This window comes from Wolffia australiana, chromosome 15 (genome assembly GCF_029677425.1).
Source record: "Wolffia australiana isolate 7733 chromosome 15, ASM2967742v1".
Lineage (NCBI taxonomy): Eukaryota > Viridiplantae > Streptophyta > Magnoliopsida > Alismatales > Araceae > Wolffia > Wolffia australiana.
The window spans coordinates 14243531-14260000 of record NC_135849.1 but is presented as its reverse complement, the minus strand read 5'-3'; the positions used below and the strand labels follow the sequence as shown (position 1 = coordinate 14260000).

General features: G+C 40.9%; 1 protein-coding gene across 1 annotated transcript; it reads right to left on the bottom strand.

Moving 5' to 3' along the window:
• Positions 1–4302: 4302 nt before the first annotated feature.
• Positions 4303–16275, bottom strand: ISA1 (isoamylase 1). Its single transcript, XM_078587375.1, has 18 exons — positions 15618–16275; positions 15219–15401; positions 15009–15101; positions 14132–14284; positions 9099–9190; positions 7609–7750; positions 7411–7518; positions 6882–6967; positions 6467–6538; positions 6256–6382; positions 5997–6083; positions 5789–5881; positions 5490–5648; positions 5330–5413; positions 5185–5265; positions 5033–5119; positions 4841–4954; positions 4303–4745 (listed from the first exon to the last, which is right to left on the bottom strand). Exons 1-18 carry the CDS (start codon positions 15978–15980, stop codon positions 4488–4490), a joined length of 2382 nt encoding a protein of 793 aa, XP_078443501.1. The 5' UTR covers positions 15981–16275; the 3' UTR covers positions 4303–4487.
• Positions 16276–16470: the final 195 nt, after the last annotated feature.

Sequence of the window (16470 nt, the reverse complement as noted above, 5' to 3'; positions counted from 1 at the left end):
AATGCGCAAGGGACCTATACACAATTATATTTGGGCGGCATCAGGCGGCAATTTCAGTTTTTTAAGGACTTTATTACAAAAGCACTAGAGAGGTTTTTCGGTCGATTGACGGGGCCTCATCGCGGCTGTCGGATTAGAATCCGACGGCCTTGATGAGGATCACCATCGGTAGGTAAGTTCACCGCCCGCACGACGCTTACAACGCACATGCACGGGCGGTGACGTGGCTTTTGCGGAATTGTCCGCGCTGTGAGAAACGGATTAGTAAGTGCATTTCTATTTGTACGACGTTGATTTATCTTAATATTTTCTCTTTGATTTTATTTTTGACAAGGGGATACGTGGCAGTCAAAGATTCAACCCACCATTTGAAGTTCAAACGTCGTCGGCCAATGAAAAATTGACACATCATTGCGTATTTTAAAATAAAATAATTAAATAAATGGATTTAAATCCAATGGTTAAAATTAGTTTAAATTCATTTATTAATAACTTTTGATCCTGAAGTCCGATTAAGATAATTTTTTTATGGATTTGCTCGTCTTGATCCCCTCTTTCTATCTGTATGGTTGGATCATTCAGATCAAGCCTACATTGATGGATATAAATTAATTACTAATTAGGGGTAAAATAGTAATTTTCACCATTTAACCTAAGCATAAAAGCCGAATTTCGAGAGGAGGAGCTCATTTCTTGATGGTGCTCTATCACAGCTGCAAGATAGAGAGGAGCTCCAGCTTGGATCAACCTATCTGGTACCTTTTTGTTCTTTGTATTTGAACTTTTAGTATATTTTGGATGATGTTTTAGTTAAATTTCTTCTTCATTCTTCTTGATTTTGGTCTGAACTTCTAAATCGCTAGGCTTGAGCGAAATGTACAAGCCCTATAACTGAGATTGAGAGGATAGATTGAGAGATTTTCCTAGCTATTCCAAGTGCACATTAAAAAACTATAAAAAAATTTCAATTTCTAGGAGATTAAATTTCCCTTTTTATTATCTAATAGTGTAGTTATTTCTGAATTATCAAACCTACAAAACCAACCAAAACAAATAAAAATTTTCTTCTCTCAACCTCTCTAATTGACCCCTTTGACCCTTGTCTTTGGATCCTCTAAGCCAATTTAGAGCTCCCTATTTCTTCTGTTCATCCCATCTCTCTTCTACCCCCCTTTCTAAATTTCTCATCTAATTAGGGTGATTTGATCTTAATTGAAGATCAAGTTAACTCTAATTACTGTCAAATTATTCATGTGTATCATCAATTGAATTAACTTACTAGCTTCCGTTGGACGATACCTTTTACTTATCACTACGGATCTTAAGTAGGGTTTTTATAAATTTTATTGTATAAGCTGAAATTGACAACGACTAGGGACTAAAATTTAGTAAAATTCACCCCTATTTTTGGCTTATCAAGTACAATATAAGCCCATTAAACTTAAATATTTAGTATCTGATACAGCGCATGGACCTTTTTAGCAAGTTTTTTACCACAACTATTTATACTAATGTAAAATTTTTATTTTTTCCATATGGGACTCTATTCCCTTTTTTAAAACTGATATCCGCAAACAATTTTTCATTACGGATTGCAATATCTGGTATCCGGATATCGGATGTCAGATTCATTATCCGGTACGGGCATCCGCCATGTCAAGAGCCTTGTGATATCCATCCGTATATACAATGTCAGATGGATATTTGATAGCCGTTCCATATCTAATACTCGATATCATTAACTACCCTGATTTCTATCAGATATCGCCTATCAATTGTTCAATATCAGGTATCGGACGGATATCAGACGGGCAATCACTACTGGTGACCTCGGTCATGAGATGGTCATAGTAGTGATGTATTATCGATTGGTTTAGTGAGTATGGTTGATGATATTTTGTCACATTGTTGGCTGGTGATGTTTCACACATTATTTTTTTTGTTTGGAGAGATTAGTGATGCACCCTAAGTTTGGTCTGAGATGTTACTCACATTTGGGTGTGATGGACCCGTTGTTGATGATGTCATTGGTGTGGCATGGGTTAGGCAACTCGGTAATGTGGTCTCAATCGTTGTGATCGATGAAGTCAGTCACATCATCAGTCAGCAATGTTGGTCGTGTCATCCATCAGGTTGGTGACGTTGATGACGTAGTCTCAATCAGTCTGATTATTCAGACATTCGAGTCACTTTAGTGGGTCTAGTTAGCCGCATCAATCATATTAGATCCATCATATGAGTCAGTGACATCAATGATGGGACATGTGTTGGGTTTTGTGGTTTGGTTTGCCCATGGAAAACATGGTTATTTGAATCAGAAGTGTGTTATTTGATCTTTAAAATCTATACATCACATATACATTTTGGAGAACTAGTTCCAACCTTGACTTTCACACTCTGATGGGACATGTCTGGCCTCTAGAAGTATCCACGCAACCACTTGGCGCTTGGATCTCCACCTCTTCTTCTTCAACTCTCCTTGATAATCTTGAAGATTTTCTCACCATGAAGACACTCTCCTTGGTTGAGTGGAGAAGAGGGTAGAGTGGAGAAAGGGGGGCCCTCAATTTTGGCTGGCCTGGGTACTTTAAATGAGTGCCCCTTCCCTATTTATATTTTACTTAAGTTTTTCTCCAAAACTCCACAAAGTAAAATATATCCACCAATGCCCTTATAATCTTATGCGTGTGACCCTCTAGGCCGATGTATCATTCTAGTTAATAACTTTAGTGGCCTAATAATAATTATTCGCCAACCTTATTGATTAACTATATTGAGATATGGATTAATTAACTAAGAATCGATTTAACCCAATCGATAGGTCAAGTTTCCAACCCGTGGGGTACCAAGCTACACATCATGCTCTATGAGATACCGAGTAGTGTTTGAACTCTCTCATGAACCTTTACCAATATCGGTTACCATATATGTATTATTCATCCAGGCGAGACTCTCGAATGGCTTAGGGTATGGTCTATCATTAAATCCTAATCCATCATTCAATTAGTACCAATGCATAACGGGGATCATTGGAGAACTCCAATATCCTCACTACCTGGCCAGGGATTTTTCTGCATCATCGTCCTTGAGTCAATCTCCTCTTATACTGAGGACATATGATCCCATCTTGACCACTCAATCATCCCTGTGAGCTTCTTACTACACGTGAGCTATGACTTGTCTGAATCCCATGATTAGAGGCTTGTAAGTCGTAACCAAAATTTTGTCATCCATCCAAGATGTCCTTGGTGTCTTAGGTCAATGGATCACCAATACAAGTGTGACATGAATCCACCTGATTGACATTTAGGTATTATACCATTCAGGGATTCAGACGGGTCACTTCAATCAACTCTTTCTCCAAAGAGCACCCACTATATGTCCTTAGTGTAGCACACTAATAGCCACATGATCAGTTAGTGCTATTCTATCCGGCTAAATCGATGTCCCTCTCGACTATCCATTGAATAAAAATATTTATAATACATGTTTAAAGACCAGTGATCTCTGTACTATAATATCATCATAATAACTATGCCATTGCACATATTAATTGACTTCATTAAAAACATCACATTGGAATAATAATGAACATAATCTTTTATTCAATAAACTTAAATAAACATCGTGGTATGGTTGGCTTGATGGCTGCATACTATCCATCAACGTGTTGATTAGTGAATTCAAATTTAGGGCATTTAATTTTTATTTCTATTCGATTTAATCGATAAACTTTGACTTAGGAAATAAATTGAAAAGTTAGTGATGAGAAAGGGTATATTCCTTAGGCAACATAAATTAGGGTTTAAATTGCCATTTATCTTGAGATTTAGGCATGAGAGCAGATAGGTATAGACTATGAATACGATGAGATGAGGATCATGATTAAGTACATATAATTATATGTAATTACTAGTAAATGAATATTATTATTTGATGTGGTTAATGATGATGGCGAGTAAAATAGTGATAAATAACATATATGGATGTGATGGGTATAGATGTATAGATGGAGATGTATTGACATGAATGGATAGATCTGAATAAATGAATTATGTCAAGAAGAAGTTGATGAAGTAAGCATATGATGACTCACCACAAATCCTTTTACTCTGCTATGATCAAGGCACCACAGGTCCAATTGGTGACATTGATCATGTCATCTCGTCAGTCCCGTCAGTCTGCTTCATTTTGGGATGTTCTGTCAATCCAGCTGGCAATGTAAGTCACGTCGATTTTTTATGGGTCTGTGAAGTCAGATTTTTTAAAAATATATCCATTAGAAAAAATGATATTTCAAGATAAAAAGTAAAGTTTAATATATTTCATTTTGTCAATCTACATAACATATCATAATAGTGGAAGATTCAAAAATCTCTTAATGACGGAAGAGGCCTTGGGAGCCTTTTATACATATTTCCGTAGTAACATCGCCATGGTCCCCCTGGTAAGGGAAGCCCAGTAAGAATATGGAAAATGTGAAATTCTCAGGGGTCGGGGCGGAGGAGGAGGATGACGGAGGAGTAGCTGAGCATGGGGTAGAGGTTGGCGTCGAGGAAATGGGCGAGGTGGCCGGCGGCGAGCTCGCGGTGGGCGATGTCGTCGGCGAGGAAGTCGTAGGGCGCGGCCCGGGCCGTGTCCACCAGCGGCTCCCACCGCTGCCCCGGCCGCGCCGGCAGCCCCACCGTCGCCGGCAGATGCCCCGCATTGAAGGCCACATACATCTCCCCCTTAGCCGCGTCCCTCTGCCCACGAACAGAGAAAACAACCCACCCCCATCATACATTGTCTCTAGAGAGAGAGAGAGAGAGATGTGAACCCAAAATTGATAAGGTAGTACCTGCGAGAAGGCGACGAAGCGACTCGTTTCCGACCAGTCGGGATTTCCCGGGAGGAGCCCGTGCCACTGCAGCCGCTCGCCCGTGGGGAACTCGTCTAATCCCAGCGACTCGCACTCTCTGCGCAGAGAATGAAGGAATCCATTGATAATCAGGAGATTAACAGGAGGGGTTCTGTGCGAGTCGAGGGTGACTTGCCGGCGAAATTGGGTCATCAGGCGGCAAAATCTGAACCAGTCCTCCGAGGCTTCTTCCTTTTGATCCCACCGGAAATAGTTGAGCTGCATTGGGCATGGTCGATGAGCAGAGAGACTGAGTGAGCTTTGCAGAAGAAGGAACAGATTACGTGGTTATCGTGGCAGTAGGTGTTGTTGTTCCCTCCCTTGCTGTGGCCGTACTCGTCGCCCATCAAGATCATCGGCACCCCCTGTCCATTGGATTTTCGCATTCAAGTATGCACATGGGCGGTGAATCAAGGAATGGAGAAAAACCTGGGAAACCATCAGACAGAGGAAAAAGTTCTTCATTTGCCTCTTCCTCAACCTCTTCACCGTCAAAGTGGCTGGTTCTCCCTCCTGCAATCAATAATTATTTTTTCTCTTTCGGTAGTAAGATCAATAGGAGGCAAGATTATGCTCGCGTGGGAAGAACCTGTCCACAGTTCCAGCTGTGGTTGTGATTCTCGCCGTCGTTGTTGTTCTCCCCGTTGGAGAGATTGTTCTTGTTGTTGTAGCTCACCAAGTCAGCCAATGTGAATCCATCGTGTGCGCACACAAAGTTGATGCTGTGCCACGGTTTTCTTCCTCCATCCTGTGAATGAAAATTCGGCAAGATATCTGATGAAAGCGTGACATAGAATGAAAATTCTGGAATTTTAAGAAAGAAAATTCAGAAATTATATGCACCATTACAGAATGGAAAATAACAAAAGAAGCATCGGGGTTACTCACCTGATAAAGATCGGGACTCCCGCATAAGCATTTCGCAAATGCCCCGGCGAACCCATCAGTTCCTTTGATAAACTGCCGGACTACGTCTCGGTACTGAAGATAAGACAAAATATAGATTGATACAGAATCATTGTAAACCTGAGTCGGTAATTTTTTATCTTTTTTTATTCCATAAATTTCGGAACAATCAAAGAATATGGCGACAAACCTGTCCATTCCATTCTGACCATACACCCCCATGAGGAAATTTGCCAACTTGGTAGAGGCCACCGGCATCCCATGCCTCAGCAATGAGCTACCACATCCAAAGTATACATAAATAATGGTTTTTATCTCGCCAAACATATATGTCAGGACAGAAAAATATGGGGCAAAAAATAAACATGGCGGCGACTTAAGCCACACGATGTCTCATCGTCGTGAAGGAAAATTGGGGTAATCAAAATGTTGAGTCAGAGTAATTTTACCTTCACTTTACCCAGAATCGGATCATCACTTAACATTTCAATTAATGGCGGGTAGCTCAGCGGCGTCCCCATGGTTATAGAATCGCTTTCAATTGGTTTTCCGTATACATTAATAGCATCCCAGAGGCTACGAGAACCGAAGAAAAAACCATATAAGGCACAAGTCAGGGACAAGGAACGCAGGAAAAGATGGAATAGCGTGAAGCAAAACCTGGAAGCCCTGGTCATTATGGAGGCAAGATCAAAACGAAATCCATCCACATGCATTTCGGTCACCCAGTATCTATTTCAAGACGCAAACTTGAGTTTATCGGGGATTACAAGGAAAAGGTTTATAAAATTCGCTGATGAAAATAAACTCTAACAGGAGAAAATTTAAAGCTGCATAGCATCTGCCATGAGCGGATAGTCATATTTTTATTGCTGATTCCAAAATTTTCCTTGGGAGATGCTAAAGACTCGATCTCAGACGAAATTATAAATTTCAATCGAGGCAGTCTCTGAATCTTCAAATTATAGTGGAAGGGTGAAATAGTCATGGCATAAAGTATAAGTAAAAGAATAGTAAGTGCTGTAAGAAAGTGTTAAGGCACAACAGGTATAATTGCAGCTGTCATAAGATCGACCTCAGACAGTCTACGATGAACTGTCGAACAATCGGATGATTACAGTTGAAAGTATTTCCGCAGCCTGAATAATTGTAGAACTCTCCCTGGAATTTCAACAGTAGAAAAATACAAAAAGGATCAGAAAATTAACCGAAAGATGAAGATGAGAGGAATTAACGGAACTGTTGCATATTTCCAATAATATTGATAGCAAATATCATTTTCAACTATAAGTACTCTGCATAGTTTTTGGAAAGGTGTCAACCAAAATAGAACCCAAAAATAAAGTTGATAAACGTTAAAGCCTCCCCTGACAGCCAAAATTTTTATAATAATCAGTTAGGTGCCTTTCATTTACATCGAAGTATATCAACGAAATTAATAATAAAACTTATGGACAAATTTGACGATGCAAATCATTTTACGATCAATGACCAATAATTAGCTCGTGAAGAGTTGTCTACGAAAATATAACCACAGACCATGAAGATGATTGATGTAAAATCCTCCAAGACAGCCAAAAAGTCTTAAGAAAATATAAACGTACCTTGGGTGCAATCATATAATAGACACTGTTAGCAAGGCCTCGAAATGATAAGACAGGACCTCTCTCATTCCCTTCAGCAGTGTGATTAAAAACAACATCCAGGAGTACCTGAACTGTGTCTGGTTACTGATGATCCTCTTGCCTTGCTTTTGCAGACAAAAACCCAAAAAATTAAACGGTGCACTAAACAAGGCTTGCCTCTATGCCGCGTTTATGTGCTTCTCTGACAAGATATTTGAATTCGTTGATAGCACCAAGGCCACACTTCTCTAAGCCAGCTGATGAATATCTAATCATCGGGGAGAAGAAATTGACAGTCGAATAACCCCAGAAGTTATACCTAATCCACAAATAAATCAGTTTCTTTCATCTTTCAATTGCCATAATATGTTACTTCGCATAACGACAATGAATAATGAGGGAAAATACAATCTGCAAGATATCAATTGTGCCATCTAGGATAGAATCAGCCAGGGGAATAATCCCCAGACAAGGCACATTTAAGATGACACTTTTAAAGTGTCAAATATAGAATACAATCATCCAGACGCTGGCAGAATTGAACTCTTTGAACAAGTCGAACGACATGTACCATTGTTATATTTGTATGGATCACATCTTCATTGGCCCATCATCTATTTATTCTTATTTTTCCTCTTTTATATTTCCTTCTTTAAGTCAACTTACTTTATGATGCGATACCCACTTGCATCTATGAATGCTGACCCTGGACCCCGCACAAGGCCAGATCAGACAGGCCCAATAGCCAGGCTTACTTTAGCTGGCTATCGGAGAGGAGAAGATGGCTTTTGACACTTGTAAGTGCTCTCACACACCCTTTTGTCTCTGGCCCTCTCCTAAACTCTTTCTCTCGCAGACGTCCATCCCTGCGAGATGGAGTGGGTTTCCTCCACGAGTGCCCAGCGTCGCCCATTTCGCTTGCCCTTCTCTCTCTCTCTCTCTCTCTCTCTCTCTCTCTCTCTCTCTCTCTCTCTCTCTCTCTCTCTCTCTCTCTCTCTCTCTCTCTCTCTCTACTTCTCTTCCCAGGACTACTTACAATCTCAGTTTGAACCTTTGTTAAGGAATTGATCAAGAACGTTGAAGCTAAAATTTGGGGTCGAACCACTTCATCCCAAGGTAATAGATCAGTTTATGAACTTTTGAATAATTGATTGTTAAACTAGCCAACAGGTACGTCCTATTTGGTGGAAATATAAGGGTATGTGAGGCAGCTGGGAAGTACACCAAAAGGGCATATGTTTGACACCCTTGAATAATTAAAAAGTCTGTTGCTGAAAGGATATAAAATCATCAGAATTCAGATCTATAAGGCAATACATTATTATTGAATGCACCTATGTATTGCTAATTTATTCTAAAATATTTATAATTTTAAATGAGTAAAATAGTCAAAACTGTTTTGAATTCATCAAGTTAAAACTGTTTTTTATTCAAAATCAAGTAAAAATTATTTGATTACGAAAATATAAGGATGAAATAATATTCCTAATTTTTACCGTCAACAAAGGGCATGTCGCAGCAATTTTCGATAATTGAAAAAAAATTAAATTAAGCACAATGTGCGAATCAAATGAAGAAGAACAGCTCTTATGTAATATCCAGCTAGAAAAGCTGCCGACAGGATCGGCAGAGAAAAGAAAACAGATCTTTGAAACAAGGGGACCTACCTTTTCTCCCCTGTGGCTAAGTTATCCCCAAAATATTCAAGCTCATTAAATTCATGGCAAGGCATCAGTTCTATACAATTGATCCCAAGCTCCTGAAGAAATTCACAAGTTAACATATGGAAAAATGTTTCAAACAATGTTTCTCTGCAGCCCAAAGAAGACGAAAAAGAAACATAAAAATCTTTCCTCTAAATTTAATAGCATAGATTTAGTTCTTGTGCAACTCACCCCATCATATGAAAAAATGATTACAAAAACACGAGACTAATGTAAGTTGTGCACCAAAATCATTTTCAGAATTGTGGCACAATGGATCTGAATTAATTGTGATATGATCCAGAGGTAGGCCTAGCTGTGGAAAGCCCAAGGCCCAGGGGGCCAATAAGACATATCAAGGGGTTGGCCCCTGGTAACAGGAGAAGAAAGCATATTGATGTAAGCACTCCCTCTTCTCCCTGTATCCCCTGCTTTGCCTTGTTATTCTGCTTCCCTAACCTTGTGGCCACCCTACTCTCAGACAGCATCGCATCTCCATCAGCAGCACTCTTTTGACCCTCTGTCTCCCTCTCTATCCCACTGTCCCTTTTCCTCTCTTCCCTCTTCTACCGCAACTTTTATAGTGAGACATCGTTAGGTAAAGAGGTTTTTATTCCCATTTGATAGAAAAATACATAGTCTCTATTAGACTACCGTCTTACAGAGAGTATAAATAAAGAGAATAAATTAGAACTGAGAACACGGACATAAATCATTAAACATGTCTCTTAAACAAAACCCTTTGGATAATCTCACATTGAACGCAGAAATCTCTATCCTTGTATTTGACAACCAAAAGTGTATTAAAGGGTAGTAGATGGTCCACGCTTTTCGATCCATGTTTTAAAGGTCTTTGATATAGGGCCCATGCTTACCTTGGGTTCAAAGTATAAATACACTTACTTTATTTTCAGATAGAAGTTTAAAAGGAAGTGAGGAATCCCAGAGATTCTATCAATGGATTCTTTCCAAATTTTGTAAAAGACTGAGGAATTGATCGGGAATTCGGTAAGAGTCAACCTAGAGGGAGCCAGCAGAAGATCTGGTGAGATGATAGCTGCGAGGTAGGGGATCTTTGGTGGTCCAAGGCTATTGACACTGAGAGTGTTGTCACCAATCTTACAGATAAGAGCGTCTGCAGGGGGCTGGAGGAATGGATGGCTGCGAGGAGAAGATAGTGATAGAGATCCCAACACAACAGTTCCATCATGAGATCCCTCACAATGGAAGGGCTTAAACAATCTAAAGGACTAAATAGATCCTTAAATACACATTGAAGAAAATGCCCCCGTAGACGGCTGAAATGACAAAAATTCCCCTAGTAAGATCAAAGGACTAAATAGATCCTAGATACAAAGGGGATTGTACCAGGAAGTTCCAGCCATTGCAAATTTGAATTGATAAACGACGAAAAATGAATTATTGACATGGTTGGTTGTTTATCACTTCAGCATTTGAGTGAAATTGCAAAAAAGCATGAAAACTGCAGGGAATAAAGGTAAAAGCATTGAAGCATAACGCTATCTTGTCTATGGTTGTGATAGGGTCAAATTTGAATGCCACATAATGTTTCTAAACGTTATCCTTCAATATCTCATACTTTGTAGGAGCCAACAGTTACGGTGCCAATGAGGCAATATGAAATGAAGAAGTTACGAAATAGAAATAAAGGAATAACTGCCATAGCAGAAGAAGAAAGGGGAGCGTGACATGCAGAAGCAAGTGACGATTAAATAAAGTGGTAACTAACTTCCCGTGGCAGAGGGGAAGTATAAATAAAGGGCTGAGGAAGAAATAAGGTGGATTTTCTGGCTTCTTCAAGAGGCTGTAATCGGCTTTATCCAGAGAGGAGGGCTTTATTCAGTGAGAGCTCTGTGGGTGGAAACTCTGGAAGGGACATTGCATGGTGATCGAGGGAGGTGGAGGATATTTGTATTATGTGGTGACCTAAGTCAATGACTCGAGTAAGAAATTCTTTCTTGAATTTTTTTTTTGGATTTCAGGATTCTATCACCAACAAGGTCTATAGGTCACTTCGATAGCCCCAATGCAGTTGATACAGAGCCCACCAAACCTGCTTTGCACACTATCGTCATAGTGCGATAATGCTACTGACCCACAAGTTTCTATCAGGGAAAGGGCCGGAAGGGAGGGAGAAGAGGCCAAAATGGTCGTTAGGCGAGGGCAGGGAATGCAATGGCGGATTTCAGCAAGACGAGAGGAGAGGACATGACAGAATGAACGTCACCCAGGCAAGGATCACCAGTGGGAAGGTCATTGCAAGGAGACAGAGGGAAACCAGTTTGGTAATATTTCCTCCTATGCCCTCTTAAAGGAAGGGCTGCCTGATTAAAAAGGAAATACAAGCATAGTGAAAAATGACGAAACTGGTCCTAGATACGACCAGGAGACAAGGATTGTATCAGATAAGAACCTGCCAAGGCTGAAGAGAAGAAAGGCATCTGCACTCGCACACTGAGGAAACACAGTGGACTCTAAGAAATAATACAGACATGGGAGAAGTACTCATATATAGGGAGACTGACACCTTCAAGAAACAGTTGAACATTTTTAGAAGGTCTAATTGCACAAGCGATTTGCGGCTGGCAGAGCTCTCTCTCTCCATGCATTGTCATCTGAGGGACAAGTCTGATTTGGCAAATGATACTCACGATAGTATCAATAACCTAATCGAAATCAATCTTCGCCATAATTGATGTTAATATCCAAATGAATTCAGATCTTGATGAGATGTTGAAGGAAAATGCAGGATCAGAAACAGATCTGGTCAGCCCCTCCTCCCGCAGAACGCTCCTCCGGGATCTCTGGAGATTCTTTCTGATGAAGCTCCTCTCCCGATCAGTAATATCTCCAGCTCCTTCTTCCGATATCCGGGCGGCCCTTCTACATCGAGCTCCTCCCTCCAGATCAGCGGACAAGGATGCACTCTCTGCTGCTCCGGCCTTCCGATGGGGTAACTTTCGTTTCTTGACTTTCAAGAAAATGAGAATTGACAACTATACCTGGTTAACCGTCCTTTATTTGAAGGGAGCTGCTTCTCCCACTTTATTTGGTCAACACATACGGTCAGCCGGGCATTGACCCGCCCTCTGCTTATTCTTTCTTCTGTATTTCTTGGCATAGAATCTATCAGCGGCACACTACCACTTACCTCTCAATCTATCCTCTCTCTCTCTTGATCTCTCTCTCTCTCCATCTGAACAAGGTCTGTGTGGCATTTTCTTGTACCGAGTTTCTCGCTTATTGGATTCTGTTCTTGATACAAGCCAGAGTCATATCACAGTGCCATTAAGCGTTTGGTCCTCTCTGTTTTCACGCCAACTTCCCAAAAAATTATCCTCCTTGATTAGCCAAGAAAACCCAATTGTAAATGTTTTTTTTTTGGAAAAAACAGAGGGAAGGTACCCGAGAACCATGATCTACCTAATTATAAGGATATATATATGCGTGATAGTTACATGACCATCACTACACTCCGATGAGAGACTATTCTCGGATATTCAACCCACCTCCCCGACCAATAGGATACATTACTCTCCACATCATGCAGAATAGCATTTAAGGAGACCACCGTTCCCTTGAACATGACATCATTATGGTGCAACTGCAAGAATTCTTCCCCGCCCCCACAGTCCTCTGCATGCACCTCCCAGGAGCAAGTTCCAACGTGCCTCGTCGGAGGTCACATCCACCCCCACTTAAGTGTTGAGCTTCCCACACCTCCTAGGCAAATGGGCAATCGAAGAACAGATGTGCACAGTCTTCTTCTCCGTGTGTGCACATGGGATACACTGTCAATGTGTCTGGTAGTATGTGTTTACAAAGGACTCTTGTCATCAAATGTCTTCTAAGGAGCAGCCAACCAAAGATCCTAATTTTCAAATGGACCTTTTGTTTCCATAATCGGTAACACATAGAAACAATGCACTCCTCCTCGGTGGTATCCCAATTATAAATGTTTAACAATGTGTTACAATCCACTAAGCCCGCTAGGGGCATTATCGTCTTTCTACATTCAGTATGTAGCCATCCTAGTTGGAGGGCAGGATTTGGAATATTGAGTTGTTTCCTTCTAAGTAGTGTCTCTTCTCTCCCTTGACGATGTCCACTCCGTCAAGTCCTCCGGCGACGTCCACTCCGCCATCCCTCCGTCCGCTTTTGACCCCTTCGGCGACATCCATTCCGCCCCGGGTTCAACCGACTGGAATCTTATCATCTTCTAAGGAGCAGCCAACCAAAGATCCTAATTTTCAAATGGACCTTTTGTTTCCATATCGGCAACACGTAGAAACAATGCACTCCTCTTCAGTAGTATCCCAATTATAAATGTCTAACAATGGTATTATTGTCAGCCCAAAAGTGAGTGTCTTTTTGGCCTTTACTGCTAATATGGGTGCCCTTTATTAGAAGCAAAGAATCCCCAGATCAAAAGGTTTAACAATGGTTGCATTGTAAGGCCCCAAACGTGAGGGTCTTTTGGTCTTATTAACTAATAGGGCAGTCCTTTATGAGTAGCCTAGAACTCCCAACTCTAAAGGTTTTGTTATCACAGAGCACATGTAACTCACGCGCCCCTCAAAATTAGCCGAAGTACACTTAGACTATGGGGAAGCAGCAGCTTCCAATATGTACCCATTTCGTTATCAATAAGATGTGGGCATCTCTTTTGTTATCAAGATCTCTTGTCTGGTGCCCTAATCTCTTCTTGACAGGTTTAACAATGGTGTCATTGTAAACACCGCAAAGTGAAGGTCCTTTATGAAATGCTAATACAAATTAACAGTCAGCAGGAAATTAAAACCGAGAATGAGAGTTAAATCGTTCAAGATAGAGCCATGAGATCCCTGAACGTTTAATGCAAAAAATCCTATTTCTCCTGACATTATCAAGAGAAAACATGAACGCAAAGACAATGATAATGTTGATAAAGTTGATAATGACTAGAAGCCCCAACATTAGCTGGAATTTATGAATACCTTCAAATGATCTAGCTTTTCTGTCACTCCAAGATAAGTTCCTGGGTTCCTGGTGCGACTGGAATCATGTTGTGTAAACCCACGAACATGCATTTCGTAGATAATAAAGTCTCTTTGAGGATAAGACAGCGGCAAGTCTCCTTCCCAGTCAAACTGCAAAAGTAAGAAACACACCGATGAAATATTACAGCCATGTCATGTCTGCTCAGAGCTCTCATAAAATCTACTATCATTGTTCAGAGCTAATGTATGAAAAGGACTCAAAACCTAACAGGAACAATGAGAGAAGCGTTCTGTTAGACGTCAGTAGTTCCAAGCATTTGCTTTTATATTGATTGTAACGACTTTATTTTAAAAAGAAAATGCTCAGAACTTCTGCTGTCTAACACATTTGGTACACAAAACATAAAAATCAAATTCATAAAAACTTCTGGGAGATAATTTATTTTTTTCACTGAAAGGAGATGATTATGGGAAAAGAAATAGAGATTTAGCCTTTGTTTTTATAGAAGAAGCACATAGTCATTGACAACTTCTGGTGAAAGGCCGTCCAATCTAAATTTTGTATTTTCTGAATCCGAAATTCTAACGCATAAAATGCAAGCCAAATATAGCTTCTTCATGACATTGGGTTTTATTTTCACCAATGAGATTAGCATTGCAAGTTTTTGATTAGGAGACCTCCCATGAGTATCATCCAAGATAACCGGCGTATACCCTTAACAATTCGTTCATAAATGGATTGAGCAACACTTGGAATCTCAGGGAGTTTAAGAGAAAATAATGCAACAGTCTTGATTAGGAGACTTGGAAGAGAGCACTAACGAAGAGTACAAAGAGTTTCTCACAGTATCATAACACCAAAGGGAAACAATACCTCATCATGAGAAGATGGTATCATGCCAGCCATCTGCGGCCAGCAATTACCTCCAGTCCCCGGAACACCATACTCACCCCTGCTTACAACAGCCTACGCATAAAGAAGATTACGCATGTTAACCAACTTCCCTTTTATATTCAAGTCGGGACACTACCAAAATTGAATAGTGAATTTTTCCTTCGAAAAAGAGGATCATCAAAAACACACCTTGGCATATGGATCCACTAAAATTCGGGATGAATCAAAATAGTTTCCTTCTTGAGGACAAAAGGGGCCGTCAAATGTGTAACCATAAAGCATGTCACGGAAATCTCCTTCCAGAAATACATGCCATACATGCCCAGTCTTGTTTAGTGCTGGGTCAAGAGGGATCCGCTCGGTTACCTTATTCTGCAAGATAAATAACATGAGTGCACAGAACTCTCCACGGATTTCATGAAAAATAGTAGAGCTTTAAAAAGAAATAATATGAGGATCATCTAAAGCTATCAAACCAGCATATTCCACCGGTTCGTATGCGTTGTTAGATAATAAAATTGCACATTATATCTTCCAGTAAGCAAAAGAAGAACAGATTCAGAAAAATAAATGCATAGCTCATTCTACCGCATCCAGATCGGCGAGGCTCAGGAGGCATAGAGAAGCCGACGTCGCCCCATTCGAAAAGATGGCGAAATTCACTCCTCCATCACGAACGGTGGCTCCCAGAGGCTCTGGGCTTCCATTCGACATTATGCGTCCAGAAGACAGAACGTCCTCGATTCCCACGCTATCCTGCAACGTAGTGCCACCCACGGCCCTGACGGAAACGATCGCCAATCGCCGCAAAATCCTCTTCTCATTTCCCGAGATGTTCCTCCAGAAAGCCGCACGAAAGGAAACGCGATTGTCCAAACTAACACAGCTGCGGGGATCGTAGCGGCTGCTGGAGAAGGCACAAACGCTCGACATCGCCAGGGCAGGAGCCATCCCGCCAAGAAGCCAGAGAAAAGGCCAAAGGAACTGGACCAAGAACCTCGATGTCTCCCGATCTGGGGAGCTGCTGCACAATCTTCTCACTCACATGTCCAATTCCAGAGATAATGCGAACAAACTGAAACGATCGAGCAACATTGAATGATTGCCGCGGTATCAAGAATCTCGCATTGCTGAATATCAAACTCTTCGAAAATCTGCCTCGATCTTCAAGACGATCAACCGTCGTTGATCATCCCGGAGAAGATCAGCTGCCCTGACTGAAGAATACTCTCTGTCTCTCTAAACTTTTGGCGCTTTTTCGCACTCGGGCGAAAAGTGGGACACACTTTTATTAAGCCAACGACGCTCCTCTTTCCACGTGGCAGAGTCACCCCTCATCTTCTCGATCGAATCTCAACCGTCCATTTTCGCCGGACAACCAGAAGCAAGCCGCTGTATTTTATAGATAACGGTCGTTAAAATGAACGCTGTAATCGGACGA